This window comes from Zonotrichia albicollis, chromosome 14 (genome assembly GCF_047830755.1).
Source record: "Zonotrichia albicollis isolate bZonAlb1 chromosome 14, bZonAlb1.hap1, whole genome shotgun sequence".
NCBI lineage: Eukaryota > Metazoa > Chordata > Aves > Passeriformes > Passerellidae > Zonotrichia > Zonotrichia albicollis.
In genome coordinates, this window is record NC_133832.1 from 9,194,171 (window position 1) to 9,213,434 (window position 19,264).

Here is a 19,264-nt window from a genome sequence, read left to right on the forward strand (position 1 = left end):
TGGCTGAATCCTGAAGGAAACCTTTCTATTGGCTTCATCAAGCCTGGAATTTACCCTGTGTGTATGGGGCATCAGTGAAAAACAGCCCAGGCAGACAAGCTGGACAGAACCCCATGTTTGGAAGACAGGAATGTTTGGATATAAGGATTCAGGCATAGCCACTGTATTCTCCAGTTGCTTTTTAAAAAAGAATTGTTTTGAATATAATCCATTTTTGATACAGTTGTATTCTGCTGTCTGTTTGTAAAATCTGAAGGATTTCTTCAGCCAGATTTAACCTCTAAAGTTACTTACAGGATAAATTGAAATCTATATCAGGTCATGTGAAGCCCAGGTTGTACATCTTGGCTCCTGCCATTACCTCATGCTAATGTTGGTGATAAATCACTGCTGTCCACATTGCAGACTCATGATCTTATCTTGATCACACTAAAATTGTAGGGAAATATAAGCATGGATTCTCAACTTCTCAGAAGTCTGAGCCCTTACAGAATAAATGCCAACCACAGAAACAGAGATATTTCCTTTACAATTGATGCTATAACATCTTTACCCTATACATTGTATGTTACTTCCACTGACATGCTAAGAATGCCAGGAAAAACCCTCAGATGGAACCCAGTTAATTAAAAGGATTCACACAGATGGTTTGCCTGGTACTTTACAGAGGCAGCTAATTAAAGCAATGTTAGTCAGCACCATTAAAATGCCAGCTAAAGCTTTGGGAACAGTCCTGATTAGCAAGCAAGGTTTACAAATAGAGCTTTGAGCAATGCAGCATATTTGCAGTTAATTAATCTGATTCTAACCTGTCTTTTCTAAGGCACAGAATAAGGTATGCTGATATCAGTATTAATGACCAAATTTTTCAAAGCTCAAACCTGGCACTTATTAAAACAATCCACAATGACTCTAATTTCACATTCTACAGGAGAATATGATATCATGGGGGAGTCTGAACTCCTCTAATTAGCCATGATTTAAAAAGCATTAGAAAAGAAACCAAGTCTGAGTTAAGAAAATCAGTCACACACCAGCAAAGTTAGACAGAGAGAGAAACTGCACCAGACAGAAATTATATTTGGACACAAAAAAATAAACAAATCTTCCTTGCAGCTCCAGGCAAATGCTGTGTTTGGAGAGCATCAGTTGTGCTCTTCAATATGCCATCTCCAATATATGACTGTATATATATTTTTTGCAATAACACGTAATGTGGTCTTGATCTGAAGACTTTTTAAGACCTCACTCTGTGCAATAATGAAATATGTCCAGTCACTTATTGTGCTAAAAGACGACCACATGGACAGGCCTGTGCATAGGACTTAAACCATGGTCTTATGTCCTGAATGGAAACTGACTTCTCTTACAATTATTTAATCAAATAAGACTTCAATTCCCTGAAAGGAGGTTGTAGTGAGGCGGGTGTCAGTCTCATCTCCCAGGTAACAAGTGACAAGATGAGAGGAAATAGCCTCAAGTTGCATCAGGGCAAGTTTACATTAGGTATGTTTAGGATGTTTTGACAGACAGGGTTGTCAAGCACTGGAACAGACTGCCCAGGGAAGTGGTGGCATCCTCATCCTTGGAAGTGTTCAAAAAACATGTGGCTATGGCACTTGAGGACATGCTCTAGTGGTGATCATGGTGGTGATACTAAGTTGAAAGTTGGACTTGATAATCTTAATGGTCCTTTCCAACCTTAATGATCCTGTGATTCTCTGGTTGAAAATAGCCATAGAAATTCATCCCAAATTCCAGACAGGCAGATGTAGATGTGTTTTGGGCTGCATGGAATGATTTAGCTGTCACAGGCCCACCTCTGTGATCAATTAAAAGAAATACAGATGAAAACAACTACCTAGTGCAGCTCTCTCTGCCACCATTTTCCAAGCAATAAAAGTTTCACCATCCTCCTTCCTTATTTTGAAGCCACAGTTTAAGGGCATTTGGTGATTTCCTACAGAACTGAGTGATGTGGCATATACCAAGATAAATCTGCAGTAAAATTACTCCCTTCATCCAACACTCTGAAAAGTCATGGTGAGTCATTCAGGTGTTGGTCTTAGGAAATGTCAGACCACAAGCAGAACACACACTGCTTTTGGACAGGCATCCCACATGGGCACAGCAATGTCCTGCAGAGGCTCTGTGAACAGGGCCTTGTCGCCAGTCAAGGACCATCTGTGTTATCCTTTCATTTCTCCTCCCATTTTAATTTCTTTCCAGTCTTCTGCTCTTCCAGTTGCTCAAGGGGCAAGGGGATAACTAAAGGTTTGTCAGTCTTTCCTCCTGCTTTCCATGAGATGACTCTCAGAAAACCCAAGAAAGAGATTTAAGTTTTGGGAGGCATCCCAGTCCTGAAAAGTGCCTTTTAATCCATGTTTTCCAATATTTGGGCATCAATAGTAGCTGAATTTGTCAACTGAATTTTTTCCTGATGACTTTTGAAGGATTTCTTAATTAGAGCATACATCTTGCCATTCCAGACTGTGCATTACTAGCAAACCATACAGTAAGTCCAAAAGCAATGCATTTCTGTGCCAAACGCAGATGTTGTCAGGACTTTGTACTCTTTATAAGATTTTGGAAAGGTGTGATGTGACACTCTTGATTGCTTTGAAATAATGATGAATCCAGTGTTTCAGCTGTGGAAGTGCAAATACCAAATGTGTCAGGCAGTGAAATGTCAGGCAAGGAACCCTGACTCGCTGACTTCTGCCAGTCTCCTACAGAATGGACTTTGCTGACCCCACACACTCTCAAATACTGCAGTACATGTATGTTCCACGGACAGATTTCACATTACACATTTAAAGTGTTAATATTTGATGGACCAATGTTATTAATATATGCTTTTATGGAAAACTAAATGTGTTTAATGGCAGTGCATACCAGCAGAAAACTGCATTTTCACTTGAGCTCACAGCAGAAAAATGTACATTCTGTGGTGTCATGGTTTCACAGAAAAATATCTCCAGGTTTATCTGATAGGTAATGAAAGGGACTGTAGGAAAACCTGAATATTCAGGTTTCTTTTACATGAAAGCCCAAACCCACTGATTGAAATTTCAGCTGCATTCCTAGAAATCTGCTGTGATTTGGGCTCCAGAGAACAAACACTCCACTGTTACTTCCACAGAGCCCTTGTTTGAAATGTCTTTTCCCATGCTGAGATGCTAAATTAATGTGAATATAAATATGTAGTGCCAGGTTCACTGCCCAAGCAGTATCAAGTAACTTACATTTCATGGTTAAAGTGTACTCCCTTTGCACAGTTTATCAACTGCTAAGAGCTAAACAATCTAGGGGATGTTTTAGCATAAGGTATGGATAGCTTTATGTGTTAGAAAAACATTTAACCCATGTGGTACAGAACTCAATATGGTCCCGAGTTGAAGCAGGAGGTTTCAGAGTTGAATTGATGCTGCCATATTGTGCATTTTGTCATATGCATCAAATTCTGCAAAGTTCCCTCATCTGTACATCTGACATTAAAATGAGAGTCCATCAGTGCATGTCAGAGAAAAATCAACTTTTGGTTAGCTTTTGGCATCTGCTTTGACAAGTTTTGCCCGTTTTGAAAACAGCAGCAGCAATGAATTGTGAAAGCCACTAGAACAAACAGTACATGGCTCTCTCTTGGCAGGCCCATCATCATTACTGCTGCTCCTCTACCTAAAGGTTTGTGCCTGTACATGGCAAGGAATGATCCATGCCCTGTGGCACGCCTGAGACAGGGCCATTAGTGCTGGCCTTGCAGTTGGTTGTCAGCATCCTAAGATTAACTGGGACAATCACCTCAAAGTGTCATTTACCAGAGTTCAGCAAGGTAGTAGCATATAACTTGTACTTGGCAGTATCACAAAACTTGTCCTTCCACAATAAAGAGAAATTAGGGAGAAGGGAAGTTTTTCCTCCCCTGTATTTATGACACTGTGAATTTTCAAGAACATTTTCATGAAATGTTCCTTTTCCCTTGCTTCCAGAAGACTCCCTTTTCTCAGTAAGCAGCAAAATCACCGGGAAATCCTGTGAATACAATGGCACCACCTACCACCATGGAGAAATGTTTGTGGCTGAGGGCCTTTTCCAAAACAGGCAAGCAAACCAGTGTGCCCAGTGCAGCTGCTCAGTAAGTAACATGATTTGACAGATCCCTGCTCTGTCTATGCTCCAGTTCTCCTTTCCAGAAGACATGACACTGAAATATAAGCAATGCATAGCAAAGGCTGGGAATTGAGAATTAATGATGAACTCATGAGAGTGCTCAGAGCTGGTGAGAGTGTGCAGTACCTGGTAAATAAATGCCAGATGACCTCTTAGACACAGTGCACAATGCATACTCTGCATCTGCTGTGACTGAGCTCACAGTGCACAGGCAGCAGGTAAAACACTGCTGCTTAGCATATATAGAATATTTCCCTTCAACCTAACTGGAAAATATAGCACTAAACCAATGACTGATTTCATTTAGACTGAGCTGATAAGTAAAGAGCCCCAAGGCTGGGAGGGGACAGCATTGAGCTGGCACTGGGCCACAGAGCCATTCCTGAGATCTCACAATTCAAATCCAGTATATTTGAGCAGTCACCCAGTGACTCTTCAGAGCATGTCTGAACCAAAACATCCCTCTCAATCCAACCAGCTCTTCAGTATCAACTACTGGCAGCTCTCTATTTCCTCTCATAAAATCATAATCATATTCTTCATGAACTAATAATTGCATAGGCCAAGTACTGAACAGACTGTTCTAATATTCTGCTTTTTGCATAGAGTGTCATTTATGTAAACACAGATTTAAGCATGTCCATAAAAAAAAGAATATACAGTACCAGACAATCAACAACTCCTTCTAAATTCCCTTTTGTATTTTACTGGCAGGAAGGAAATGTGTACTGTGGATTGAAGACTTGCCCCAAGTTAACTTGCTCTTTCCCAGTTTCTGTTCCGGAGTCCTGCTGTCCAGTTTGCAGAGGTACGTTCAAGCCCGGTCACAGAAGGACAGGCTCTGAACTTACTCTTCCCCTCTCAGAGCCTTGTCTGTGCACCAGCACTGTCAATCAGGACACTTTCTCCAAGTTTCTCATTTAATTACAATCCAATGCATGTTGGGAAATTACTCTGTGAGTGCCAGCAAGGTAACATTGCTACCTTTGTTTTCCTAAATTGAAACAAGGTGAGAATGCTCTGATGATAAAGTTGCATCCCCCCAATGAGGTAAATCAAGGCTTTAAATGATGTATTGAAGTAGCTGCCATTACTCTGGCTAGAGAAGCTTTGTAATAAAAAGATGAGATTCTATTTGACAAGTTAGCAGACCTACTCAAGTTGTGCAAGACACGAGAATTTAAATTCAGAGGCAAGGGCAATTATTTGAATTTAAATTAGGTGTCAGACAATACTCAGGTGACTTCAGTATTTTACTAGCAATTGCAATTTAGATCCTGTGGACACTTGATTCTAGGGGCCTTCCCAGCCTCTCTGCATGTCTAAACCTAACTGTCTGTCTAAAAGCCCAAAATGTCTGAGAATTTCTAGATGTATTTTATCTCACTATTAGTATTATGGCACTTGAACCACCACTTTCAGGGTATCCAGGCATCTATGGCCTGTTCTCAAAGCTGCAGATAAGCACTTACAGGTACCTGTGCTTGTCAGAAGTGCCACTCAAAATATCAATGATGCCAGGATGCTTTGAATATCTCCCCTGCTTGCACCTTTGTGCTGCTTCATTCTTTTGATATTCTGCTTGTTTGAACTCAGTGCTATTGCATGGTAAAAATGAGGAGTATTATCTAGTTAGTTGTATACCTTTCCCTATGGTGCAAGAGCTGTGAAACACAAACCAGCATAGTCCCACAGCACCTGACCTGAGGAGTTGGCTGAGTGCACAAACTGAACCAAAAGCTCTGAGCAGGGGAGGGCTGAGCCAGCAGGAAGGTTTTGAGAGTGCATCAGTGCTAATAAAGCAGCAGGATGCAGAGAGAGCTCTGTGCAGTTTGAAGGAAAGAGTCTTGCACAGAAGCTGTGTAGTCCTGTCAGTGCAGCAGGGTGACAAAGCTGCTTTTTCTGGGGACCATGCAGTGGTAATTAACTTATGTGTGGCACCATGGAGGAGCTGAGCTGATCTCTCAGGAGGGCAGAGCTCTGTGCTGCATTAACACATCACCTCAGAACAAGGATGAGGATTTCTCTGCAGTTCTCCTTGCACAGAGATTGCTCCTCATTCTTTGCTGCTTTGCCATGTTACTCCACAGTATCTTTTCAAATCTTGAAACTTTTTGCCAGGCAAAATGCTTGTGAAGCCACCTGATATCAAACAAGCAAAGTGATAGTTCTGTTCCCAGGAAGAAATACAGTGATATACTGTTTTAATTGTAATACACTGACAGTTAATTAAAGAAAATCCTTGTTAATTGTCTGATGTCACTTACCAGGTAGTTATTTGAGCTGTATCTGAAACCAGCCTCTTCCAGTTACAAAAATCAATCTGACTTTCAAAGTATCAAACATAGCTATGCAGTAAACCGGCCTTACACTGGAGAAATCAGTCACATCAGACACAGTCACTAATGAGAAACCAGTTCATTAGCATTTCCATAGCAGGGCTGAGATTACATCAGATTATGCACTAGAGGCGACCCGCTGTCTGCAGTGATCCAGAGCTTTTTAAATGTATTCTCCTGTCTACTGCTCTTATTTAAAAATGGTAAATGATCATTTATCTTATAATCTACCTTGTCCTTTTCAATATGGCAGAAGCTCTTTTATCTCGCTGCTCTGTTTTCTATGACATGCAAACCTAAACAAAATATTTGCAAAGATCCAGCACAGCTCACGGGGAGGAAACTGTGAGTCAGTTTCCGCTCCCTGCACGGCCAAGTATATTACTATCAAAATATGCTGATTTTCATATTTATTCCTTGTTACTCACTAGAACCTAATACAGCTGTAAAGCCAGGTGAGACTTTTCCCCTCTGTATCTCCCAAGGTGTTGCACAGTTACTCCTCTAATGGATACTATTCTGCTTCATGTACAGGAGATGGAGAATTATCATGGGAGCATTCTGATGGAGACATATTCCGGCAGCCAGCCAACAGGGAAGCTGTAAGTGGGACCTACAGTTTAAAGACAGACTTTCTTGCTGTGCTGGGCATGGCAGTACATTGGGGAAAAAACAGAAAAGGATGATAAAGGGTCTGAATATCTACTGCTTCATTCTGGGTTCTGTGAATCTAGCCCAAAACAAGTTTCTTTCACTCAACCTGAATTCATGAATAATGCTGAATTAGAGCAAGAGTTCCTGAAGTTTCTGGATTTGTTTTTTTTCTGTATATGCTCTATAAGAATAAAATTTGACAGCATTGGTTTGCTATTCAAGAATTGCTTTTAAATAATAATTGCAAATACTTGCTTCCAGTTCACATACACACATATATTTACTATAGGGCTTCACTGTCTTTGGTGATAAAAGTATCCATTAACAACTTACTGCTCAAGAGATGATTTTTATAACATTTGGAGAGAATCTGTAGGGCTTTTAAGCATTAGGTGCACTACTTAAATACACGAACCAGCAGATCTTTGGGTGAGTGAGAAGAATCATGTCTGTAAAAAAAGTGTAGCCATGATATCCTTTCCTTCCTATCCAAAAATCCTTTCCTTAGGATTTTTTCTCCTGAGAAGCTGAGAGGCCTCAGGAACAAAATGTAAACAATAATTATCTGCTGCTGTGGAATGCAACCGGTGGATCTGTGATTGGTCTCATGTGGTTGTTTGTAATTAATGGCCAATCACAGTCCAGCTGTCCAGACTCTCTGGTCAGTCACAAGCCTTTGTTATCATTCTTTTTCTATTCTTAGCTAGCCTTCTGAAGAAATCATTTCTTCTAATCTTTTAGCATAGTTTTAATATAATATATATAATAAAATAATAAATCAAGCCTTCTGAAACATGGAGTCAGATCCTCGTCTCTTCCCTCATCCTAAGACCCCTGCAAACACAGTCACAAATAAGGGCTGTAATATGAAACCTTCAGGCTCATGGGCATTTAGGAAAATGCTTCTCTGAAAAGAAGCAGTGTTTTTAGAAAACATGCTCTGCACTACGACACCTACTTTTATCCAGCAGTGCTCGTTCCCTGCTCCAGCCCCTGGTTCACTGCAATGAGACATTGACTCCCCTCTCTCTCTCTGTCCCCAGAGGCACTCCTACCCCCGCTCCCATTACGAGCTGGCGGGCAGCTCAGGCAGGCAGGCGGTGAACGTGCCGCGATTCCCCAGTGCCAGGAGCAACCGCGGGGTCCTGCCCGACCCCCAGCAGGCCTCGGGAACCATCGTCCAGATCGTCATCAACAACAAGCACCGGCACGGCCGCGGTAAGGACAGGCACTTCTGCCAGGATTGCTCTGCGTCAGGATCAGCCACCTAGAGCTCAAAAAGACCTTTCAAAATATACAGCAGGATCTTGAAAATTCGCACTGGTATTGAGAAATCCCATGCAAATGAGGGAGGAAAAAGCAATAAGCTATGGAGGATATGAAATTCCTTCTTGACTGAGATCAGGTCTGCCTATATGTACAACACTGCATTTTGCTCTGCAAAAGTAGTGTTGCTCTCTGAGTTACTTTGTGGGATTGTGCCCCATAATTCTGAGAGCTCATGTGGTGGCTGCCAGGGAAGGGAGTGCTTTGTGTCACAAAGGACACCACAATGCCTTTAGATTCACTAACTTGTTCACACAGTGACTTGTCCTGGAAGAAATTGTTTGTGGCTATTTTCCTTACACTCTCTCCTATTTTGTAACTTTTATAGCTGCAAACAGCTTATATTTCAACTGCCCTGCAAATCTCAAACCATAAAGGTTTGTTACCGTATCGGGAGGTTTTCTGCCTCCGAGACTTAGCAAATTATTCTCACGAAAGACAGTCTCATGTCTTCCTCCACCTTAAACGAGTTTCCTGAGACAGTGGGATACAAGGGATATCTCCCTCCCCTGTGACTAACACAAGAGGCAGAGTAGGCAATTAGCCTGTACTGGATGCCCAAGCTGTAGAGAGGCAAATTTAACCAATGTAATGATTCTCACTATAAAGAATCTTTTAGTGCCTCCTCCTAATAGAATAAAGGACATGCTACATTTTGGGGACAGCAGAATTCTAAGCCCGTGTGGCAAACCATATTCAATTCATGCTCCTCATGCACTACAGGAAGGACAAAAATAAAGGGAAAATACCAGTTCACCAGTAAGTGGGACAGCAGGTTTTGTACAGTAAAAAGGTTGGAATGCTCAGTTCCCACAGGGGGTGTACCTCTGTGAACAGAGGTCTGCAGGAACAGGCCTAGGAAGCTATAAAAGAAATAGCTGTAAAAACACATGCTCAGAAGAGCATCTATCCATAAATACCAGTCAGCATAGTTAGAAACTACCACAAAGAGTTAAAATCCCTTGTATTAGGGCCAACTAATCTTTTAAGGTATTAACTAACAGAAGGAATGTTGGCTATAGGATCTTTATTATCCACCTGAACAAGCATGAAAAAGCATTCAGATCATGCCAGTGTTTTATGGTGAATCTAGGAGCAGGAATCTCCACACAGTGCAATGTCTTTGACATGTAATTTGCACATGAAGACATCATCAAAGCAGTTTCTAACTGACTTGTTTCAGCAAATAAAGGACATACAGACGAGCAGCATATTTCTGGATGCAGTATAACTTCACACACTCACTGCCTGGAGAATGTCTGAGAGATCCCCATGATGGAAATAGGAATGCTGACCATGTGTTTTCTTTTGTTCCTGTGCAATTAGCAAGTGTTTTAGTAATTAATGCACATGTCCCTTGAGACACATTTCAACAAGTTAAAGAACGAACTCACAGCTCTTCTGACATGCAAATACTGTGTGGTTGTGAGGATACAGATTTCTCATTCTGAGCATGAAGAGCACTAAAACCAGGAGAACTGGAAGTTATTTGCCAGTATTTGGCTTCTACTAGAGTCTTCATCTCCTGCCTCAGAGTATTTATTTAATTGTTCTGTGTCAAAAACCCCTTAAAAGACAGAGAGTATGTATCCATACAATGTCATGTATTATCCCTTCATCTGTCAGGGACAGTTCAGAAGTATTTATGTCCATAAAGGATCTGGAGAACTCTGGCTGGGGGAAAAGAAGTCCATGGAAGCATACAAATTAGCAATAGTATGCTATTTAAGCATGTAAGAAGCCTGCTGAGCAGCTGAGTACTTACCAGTTTTTTAATTTCTAGTTCTTTCTCCCATGTTCTTAGTTTACAGATAAAACTTCACTTTTATTTGAGAAACAAAACTGTTTCTTATCTCTAAAAAAATCCCATGTCTTAAAAAAATAGTTAAAAAATAGCAAATTACCAACAAAATGATAGCATAAGCTCATGAAAGACATTGCAAAAAACACTCCCCATAAATCTCAGTAACTCACTAAAATATATAAACCAGTTGGTTACATCTGTTACCAGTTAGATATAAATTTCAGATTACAGATAAAATTTAAATTGCTTTTGAAAGTTACGGGCAAAATAGGAACATATTTTACAAATAAAAAACATTAATAAAAATGATGGAATATTAGAAGAATTGGAAATATTTACAACATATCCCAGCTCACTTTTGTTGCTTTTAGAAATCAGGCAGTGCCCTTTCTTTCACCTTGTTAGGATTAGTTTGCATTTTTCTTTGTGTTTATAAAATATTTAAAAAGAAAGAAGTAGGATTTATAGGACAAATGGAAACATGGTGTAAAGTGATTTAATTTCCATCAACTGCTGGGTGACCCAAAGTGGCACCTACCAGCATGGATTTTTCCACTCTCTTTGTGTCAGCTGTATTTCTCTGAATCCCAGGGGCTCTGATGAATAAATATTCTGAAGTTCTTAGAAGCTTTTGGAATGAAATTTCAGTCCCTAATGAATCTTTTCAAGTTTTCTTGTGATTCCAAAAGCCAAATGAATTTATATACCTATTGACATACATATTTCCACAAAGGAATTAAGCTTCATTTTGCAAGTATTCTGTGTTTTTTTTCTGTGTGCTACATAGCAGAACTCTCATGTACTAGCAATAAAAGGCCCAGGTATCTCTAATCCAGCCAGCAGATAGCATTGCTCTCACTGCAAAGGCTGTGTTCAGCAAATGGCTGGAGCTGTGCAGATGACTCAAATGACATGAACCTGTTATCTCCAAATTCAATTCAAATGCAGCCAAAGCCACTGTAGCAGGCTGTGTCCTGTGTGTGGACTGAGAATACAAGGGGAAGAAGTGAGTTTTCTAAGCTGGTTAATGCATAACTGAAATGCATGAACTGGGGTGGAGGGAGCTAGTCAGACACTTGACTTTCAGTGTTTTCCTCAAAACTTAATGGACTTCAGCAGAGTTGGCATCGAGGAAAAACTGCTCAGAAGAGGGTGACCACGGGCTCAGACTCATTTTAAATAAAGGAACTACAAGTTAAAATTAAAAAGCAGAGAAATAGACCTGAGATGCTAAAGATGATGTATAGAAAGACTACTTTAAACAATGAGCATGAATTAAATGAATATTTATAGACAGGTAGGAAGTGAATGTACCTTTTCCACTTTAACTTTTTCCTTCTCTTTTCTTCTGTAGTTTGTGTTTCAAATGGCAAAACATACTCACATGGTGAATCTTGGCATCCCAATCTCCGGGCCTTTGGAGTCGTAGAGTGTGTGTTGTGCACCTGCAACATCACCAAACAAGAATGTAAGAAAATTCACTGTCCAGAACAATATCCCTGCAAATACCCTCAGAAAGTAGAAGGAAAATGCTGTAAAGTCTGTCCAGGTAAAACAAAGTTGATCACAGACCACCTTTTTGCTGTGCATGTTAAAGGGCTTGGCTCAAGCCCCCTGACCACAAGCTCTGATGTGAACAGCAGCAGCAGCTGTGCCATGTTCCAGTGTGTGTGCAGGGGCCTCAGTGTGACACAGAGCTGCCTGGCCACCTCTCCTCTTGCTGCTGCTCCTCACACAGGGGACATGCTGCTGGCACACGTCCTTAGCAGTCACTGCCTTTCTCTCTGCTGTTAACACAACTTCCTGATGCTCATTTCCAAAGAGAGTATTACAGAAATGTATACAGAAAGTTCATTACTGCCAAAAGATTCCCATCCTTCCCCCACTACAGTGCCAACAGAACCTTCAAATATTTTCCAGCTTCTAAAATCCACATGGAGATAACATCATTTCTGCTTTCTAAAATGTACCAGAAGGATTCATAACTCTGATTGGTGTCAGTTACATAACTTAATCCTTAAAATAAATACTAACTTATCACAGATTTAGTATTGTGTCTATGCTGCACTAATGATAAAACTTATGTAGACATTACTAAAATAAATGCTTACAGCTAGTGAAAAATTTCCCAAAAGGATTCTGCTGATGGTTTTGCCAAATGAAAAGCCATGTTTCATGTAATAGAAATGGTAAAGGACTGTCCAGCTCCCTTATGTGCCTTTAAACAGCTCCCTTATGTACCCATTTCTGTGTTTGTTTGGTGGTGCACTGGGCAAGAATGCTCTGAGGGAATGAGCTGCTCAGCCACTGTAGAAACATTTGTAGAATGCACACTTCCCATCTTCTCCTGCTAGTCTTGCTTACTGGGAAAAAGGCACGATGCAGTGGCAGTAGGCAGCCAGGAGGTGTGTATCTGGGTCTTTTGGATACTTGTGAAGCAGAGATCCACAGATTTCATTGGAAGAACAGCCAACTAAGCCTGGATAGCAGGCTTCAATAGAAAAATTCATGGGAAAAAGGAGGTTACTGCCTTGTGTCTTGAGATCCTATGTACTCATTTTTAAGAAACCTGAACCTTTTCCTACAGTCTGTCTTGTACCTGTGGAGATGTATTAATTGTTAGGTGTTTCCACAAAAAGTGGTCTGAGCCTCTAAGTTGCGTCATCTCTCTTATATTCCTGCCCAACTTTCAATTGCAAACAGAATAATTACAATTTCTACTCAGTCTCTACAAATTTACCAGGTGGGCAAGGGATAATGTGTGCTGCGGCTGGCTCAGGCTTGCACTGGCCACGTGGCTGCTGCAAGCAAAATGCAAACCTCATAGATTCTTTTCCTCAGCAAAACATTAATTTGGGTCTCTTCACTCTAACCAACCACCAATTTTCATTTAGTTCTTTTACTACCCTGAGATTGCTAACATAATTTCAAAATATGCTTGAAAAGTAGACAACAGGTTCAAGACTTGTGAAGAGTCTCTCAGACCACATTGTTGTACACAGCTCATTCCCTTAGGAAACTGGATTACAAGTACAAATACTGTCTTACCACCATGGACAGGCAGAACGTGGCAGAACACTGTTAAGTGTCTGTGTTAACAGCTGGAGATGGATTTGTGTGGCCATACAAATGAACATTCTACTTTCAAACTAACCATTCTTGGCTATTGATGCCAAGTAAATTCTGGAGGACTTGATTATAGCTGTAGTATGTGCTCTGTCCTTTTTGTTTTTTAAACAGAAGATGTGCCAAGCCAAACCTTTGACAACAAAGATTACTTTTGTGGGAAAGAGACATTTCCTGTCTATGAATCCATTTTCACAGAGGAAGGAGAAACCATCAGGAAAATTGCAATAGAGATTGAAAAGCCACCTCAAATAGAAATACATGTGTGGACAATTAAAAAAGGTGAGTTGAGAAAGTATCATCTTCCATTAAAATCCCAGGACAGTTTACAGATTTTAAGCATTTTGCTGTTCTTTTGGCTCTTTAGGATATCACTATTACACAATTTTGAATTTTTCTATATAAAACTCATTAGAAACACACAAAGCTGTACTTCTGCTAACTCCTACCCTTCATTGGGAGCAAAAGCACAATGACAAACAGGTTTTCAGTATTACTCTTTGTAATTTATTGCAGGTAAATGGATAGTAGGGTTTGAAACAAGTGCCTGGAGGCTCTTACTTAGGATGGACCAAAAAGCTTTCCATTGAAATTGGTCTGCCCTGTCTGCCATGTGATGATACACCCATGATGGTGCATATAGAATATGGCCAAAAATGTGTTAAGGATGGAAACAATATCTTTTACTAGACTAACTGGTAAAATTAGAACAAAATAGAGAAGATTCAGAAGCCCAAGCACTACTGCAAATAATGAACTTTCAGTGTAATAAAAATTATCTCCAGCTTCAGAAAAATCATCCCTATCTGCTTTAATCCTCATGGGGAACCCTCACACAGTGCACCCTTTTGCATGGAAATGATGCATCTCTAGATGCTTTAAAGGAGAAAACCAAGGCCAAAGTGGGAGCAGAAAAGAAATCACAAAACACTGGGTGCTTCACAACTACCTTGTGTGTTAAAAAGCCACAAAGCCTAATAATGATTTGACAGTCATGTTGCCTGCTGGCTCAAAATGGTATCTGACTGCAGAATTATGCTGTTTTTCTCCAAGACACTGTGACTTCTGGCTTCTGTTGTAATCTTGCATTTACTCATAATTAGGAAGGATTCAATGTTTTGGAAAAGAATTGGCTAATTCTCACACCCTTCACAAACTCGCTGCAATCCCAGCTTCACAGGAGAATAGTTTTACAGGGGAATAGCAACAAAAAGAGGAATGAAGAAACAGAATTTAAAAAAGAATAGACTGAAAATTTTATAAAAAGGCAGGACAGCACTCCAGGTTTAGAACAACGGGCACATTTCCTGTAACATGCACTTCTCATTTCTTTGCTGAAGGAATTCTGCATCACTTCTATGTTGAAAAATTGTCCAAGAGAGAATTTGAAGGACTTCCTTACTTCAAGTTGATAACAAGGACAACCCTTAGTAAGTAAAATTCTGACCTACTGAGGTTTCTACTCTCCATATAATCATAGCCATGAAAAACATTCTCTGTTACTCATCCCAGTCAAAAGGATGTACTGAATTTTCCTCTAGTATATGATCACAGCATTTGATAAGTTGAGATTTAAGTAATCGAAGCACAGCAATTTAAAATATAGGTACATATAACAGTAGTTCATGTACTTGCTGTCTTAGTCTCTTGTGTTTTGATAAAGTACAATATAGGATCTTTTCTGCCCATGCTAGAGTAAGTCTGAAATATGACTAATGTCAGCACAGCTGCAGAATTTGGATTTATTTATGTAACATGTCGAGTTACCCCAGTGTTTTAGAAAGTAATTTAGAAGGGAAAAAAATCAGATATTTTTAAAGGGGTTCTACATGCACTTGTGTTTGAAAGATTACTTTCCTATGTTCTTAACAACATCTTCATTATTAAAATATGTTTTGTGAAAGGACATGTACTACTTTATCACTCTTGATTCAATTTGGTTTTTTTATTTCATCTGGTTTGGGATTGTGACAATAGTTAACAATTAGTAATTCAGCTAATTTGCTAACTGAAATAGGATGTAGACATTTTTAATTTCTAGTTCTTTCATATTACAACTTGAAATTTTTTTCTATAACTTATTCCCTAGTTTAAAAGTCTTTTCCCCAGAAATAATATATTCTTAATTGTTACAAACCTATTGAGATACAGATATGTTTTCATATAAAAAATTCCCTAGTTTTTTGCTGTCAGCCTTCCATAAGCTTGTAATTGTTATCTGCAAGGTATTCTTGTAGCCAGTAGTATTCTAGTTACCAGGACAGCATGCATTTCTGTTACCACTGTCATTAATGTGTAGAAATACTATTTTCCATCACACTTTGTATTAGGCACAGGTAGGAGGAGTTCACAGCACATGAAACATTTATCTGTGTTGCTTCCCAGCTTTTAAATACTTTGGTTTGCCAGGGTATCTAGTGTCATGAAATGGTTGAATAAATAGAGCCAACTTACAGGACTACTTAATTAAAGAAAATAAGAATATTCTGATCCATATTTATTTTTTAACAAAGTTATTTTGCATGGAATATGTTACATGGTTATAAGATGCTTCGAATATTTTCCATGGGAGGATTGGACATTCCCTCTTTGACCATTGTGAATCAGTTGGTTTGCAGAGTGCTTGTAAATGTCTTCTAAGTCCCTGTGCCCTTTTCTAAGTCAATATCTGTCTCCTTTGTGTTTTTGTTTTCAGGCCAGTGGAAAATATTTAGCGAGGGAGAAGCTCAGATCAGCCAAATGTGTGAAAGCAGAGTGTGCAGGACTGAGCTCGAGGATTTGGTAAAGGTTTTGTACCTTGAAAAGTCTGAAAAAGGTCACTGTTAAGGGAGACAGCACTGGAGGGAAAAACACAAGAAAACTTCTGAAAACTTGGATCTGCAGCTGGACTGCAGGCTTATTTTGCTTAAGTCAGCAGTTGCCCTAAACCCCAAAACTATAATGCAGTAATTATTCACATCATGCACAGCAAATTTGCTGCTTTATGTGTAGTGGTCTGTGTCAACTGTTCAAATATCTCCTCCAAAAGAGCAGAAGGCTCTGTGTTACTGGTGGGGGAAGGAGAAAGAAAGACTGTGCTTTCCTAGAGTTGCATTTCTTTACAAGTTAAAAAGAGAAACCAGAACATTTTTACTGTTATTATTTGGCAAGTTATTCAAACTAATGAAAAGAAGGATGCCTAATAAATGTGCAGGAGCTATGGAGAGCATTATATCCTGTCCTGATATGGTATAATTCTCCTGAATTTATACCATTTCTGGTGTTGAAATGACTCATGGATTTCTTGTAGTAGTGGAGGAAAAATAGGAGTGATACAATGTTCATGTTGGAGACATAAAAACCAGATTTAAACTAACAGACTCCTTAGCAGCCTGCCTTTGGAATGATGTCTTGTAGTTGAGCAAACAAAGTCCATAAACTGAACAGCAGGTGTTAGTGGCAATCAATATATTTTTGTAGCAATTGGAGCAAATGTTGACTTTCAAGTGGTTTTCACTGTTTCTTCCACCCACTTCTCTAAAAGTGTTAGCTCCCTATAATAACCCTAATAACTTCATTCTTCTGGGCCCTATTTACACATGCTCTTGGCTGGTAAACCACCTTCTAAAGAGATGTGGCAGAAGGTAGTGAAGTACTTGCAGTATTTTCAAAACACCTAAACCATTAAAACTCACAGTTAATAATGCCTTAAAAGTTGTGACAGAACTTAATTTATTTGTTCTGATTTGTTGCAAACATAATCTTCATTTTTCTGAGGGCGTCTCAATTCTCATGTGTCAAGAATAATTCTCTCCCATGACAAACAACAAACAGCTATAGTCTTGTAGAGCACAACAAGCAGCTGCTTGTTGCAACAACTGTTATCTTCTCAAATCTGAGAGATTCTGTTAAATTTAGTATAGCACATCTACAGTGTGTTTAAGAGAAGTGACTTTCATCTGCAGAGTAATTATAACAATTTGAAAACTGTTTCCACCAAAATCCTGCACTGCCCTGTGGCTGCAATATTGGATTAAATCCCAAGATGCAAGTGACTCTGCCTGCTTTTGCTCCCATTTTCTACTCCACAAGCACAGGAATAGTGCTGTTCAAACACAAGCTAGGAAACAAAGCTTTATGGAAATGGCCTGAGCCAGGGGCTGGAGCTTCACAGGGAGTGAAATCAACAGTGACAGGAAGGATTTTGAGGTTTGTCATTCTGCCAGTGACAGCACTCAAGGGTGTCCACATTCCTAAAGGGATGAAATTGTGGGAGAGGTTGGTGCTGAATGCCAAAAGCCCATTCAGGCAGAGCTTCACCATGGTGAGGGGATGCTTGGCTGGAGCAGCAGACCCTGGCAGCCTCCATCAGCAGTGCAGGCCTCAGGACCAGGCTTCTCCATGGCACCCAGGGCCTGGCCATGCTGTGTGTGTGAGTGGGATGCAGAGCTTCTCAACAAAGAGGAGCAAGTGAGGAGAACAGACATGAAGGTGAAGGAAAGGCTGAAGGGAATTAGGAGAAAACATCCAGGGTGATGTCAGGGCCACCCTGCTGCCCCTAGGGCTGGACAGAGAGCAGATGAGATTTGGGCATACAGGCCATTTGAAAGTGCAGCAAGTTGAAATGCAGGAACACCTGGCTAAGAGAAATCCTCTATCACTGTTCATGAAAAGAAGAACTAAGTGAACTGTCCTGCCACCTTTTCAGGGCACTGATACTTCCACAAGTCCTGTCCTGGTGTTGGAAAGGGGTGTAGCATATCTAAATAAAGGCCCTAAGACCTCGCTGCACCAGAGCTGCAGTGTAACTGTAGAAGAAGCAGTTTGGCATGAGAAGCACTGATTGCACATGGCAACTACTGGGTTGAAATGTGCTGCAGGACTGTAAAATTTTATTATAAGTCTTTAGGAAGAGGTTCTGAGGAATTGTAGTGTTCTGGTGAGAAGACCAGCAGTTGATTTCTCACCTAACAGGCATTGTCTGTTTGTAGCAGTAGCTGGTGGCAAAAGACTAAGTGGAAAGTGTACAGTGTTTGTAATTTTTTATAAGGATGGCAACCTGCTTTTTTGGATTTGTGACAGGACTAGTGGAATCCAGATTGTGTATTTATTTTATAATAAACACTTCTTAAGAAAAGCAAAAAACAATCATAAGCATCATTTAGTAAAATGCAGTGTTGCGTTTTTCCAGTTTCTGGTCACTAAAGACAATAAAATACACAGTGTCATGTTTTGCATTCTCTTCATGAGATGTATGTCTGTTACAGTACTTATTTATGTACTTGTTGTACTTGTTGTATCACTTTGACCTGGTTTGATAAATTAATAAACTCTGAAGTTGATAATAAAATAAGATGGTTTGCCCAGGGTGCTGTTTGTTCAAGGTGTTTGGTTTCAGCTCCCTGTTTGCAGGTGGCTGCTGGCACCTCAAGGTCTGAAGCCATGTGCCCAGCTGGGTGCAGGGCATGACTGCCCGCTGTGAAATCAGTACTGAGATATGGAAGAAGACTAGAAACTACCCAATTTAATTCAGCTTTCACCTACCTAGCTAGATTTAAGCATTGACACCCATATATGGAAAACAACCTAAGAAGAAATCAAGCATAGCCAACTGAGAGAACAGTACAGGACTTACTGCTTTCTGGGCAAAACATATTCTGAAGCTCAGAATAATTGGGGAAATGTTGATGGAATCAATCTGTGCTAATGCCTAAAAATGAGATGGTTTTCAGAAAAATGTACATGGCTAGCAGTGTTAACTAAAATGGAGAATGTCAGCCTTGGCAAAGATGAGTGTTCAAAGTAAATCACTTTAAATCAGTAGGTACATCAAATCTGAAATCCAGAATATCTCTGGAAATTTCTA

At 40.0% G+C, this 19,264-nt stretch overlaps 1 protein-coding gene across 3 annotated transcripts in view; it reads left to right on the plus strand.

Annotated features, from left to right (window-relative positions):
• CHRDL1 (chordin like 1) overlaps positions 1–18,765 on the plus strand; it is a 38,103-nt gene extending 19,338 nt beyond the window's left edge. Inside the window, exons 5-12 of one of the 3 annotated variants that reach the window (XM_005484479.4) lie at positions 3,990–4,135; positions 4,885–4,978; positions 7,044–7,111; positions 8,207–8,381; positions 11,648–11,842; positions 13,534–13,701; positions 14,760–14,849; positions 16,115–18,765. In XM_005484479.4, the coding sequence (XP_005484536.1) occupies positions 3,990–4,135; positions 4,885–4,978; positions 7,044–7,111; positions 8,207–8,381; positions 11,648–11,842; positions 13,534–13,701; positions 14,760–14,849; positions 16,115–16,245 (1,067 nt within the window). In that variant the 3' untranslated portion in view covers positions 16,246–18,765. The remainder of the gene's footprint in view (positions 1–3,989; positions 4,136–4,884; positions 4,979–7,043; positions 7,112–8,206; positions 8,382–11,647; positions 11,843–13,533; positions 13,702–14,759; positions 14,850–16,114) is intronic. The other 2 variants (XM_026791928.2, XM_014265368.3) reach the window with 2 other exon arrangements.
• The last annotated feature ends 499 nt before the right edge of the window (positions 18,766–19,264 follow it).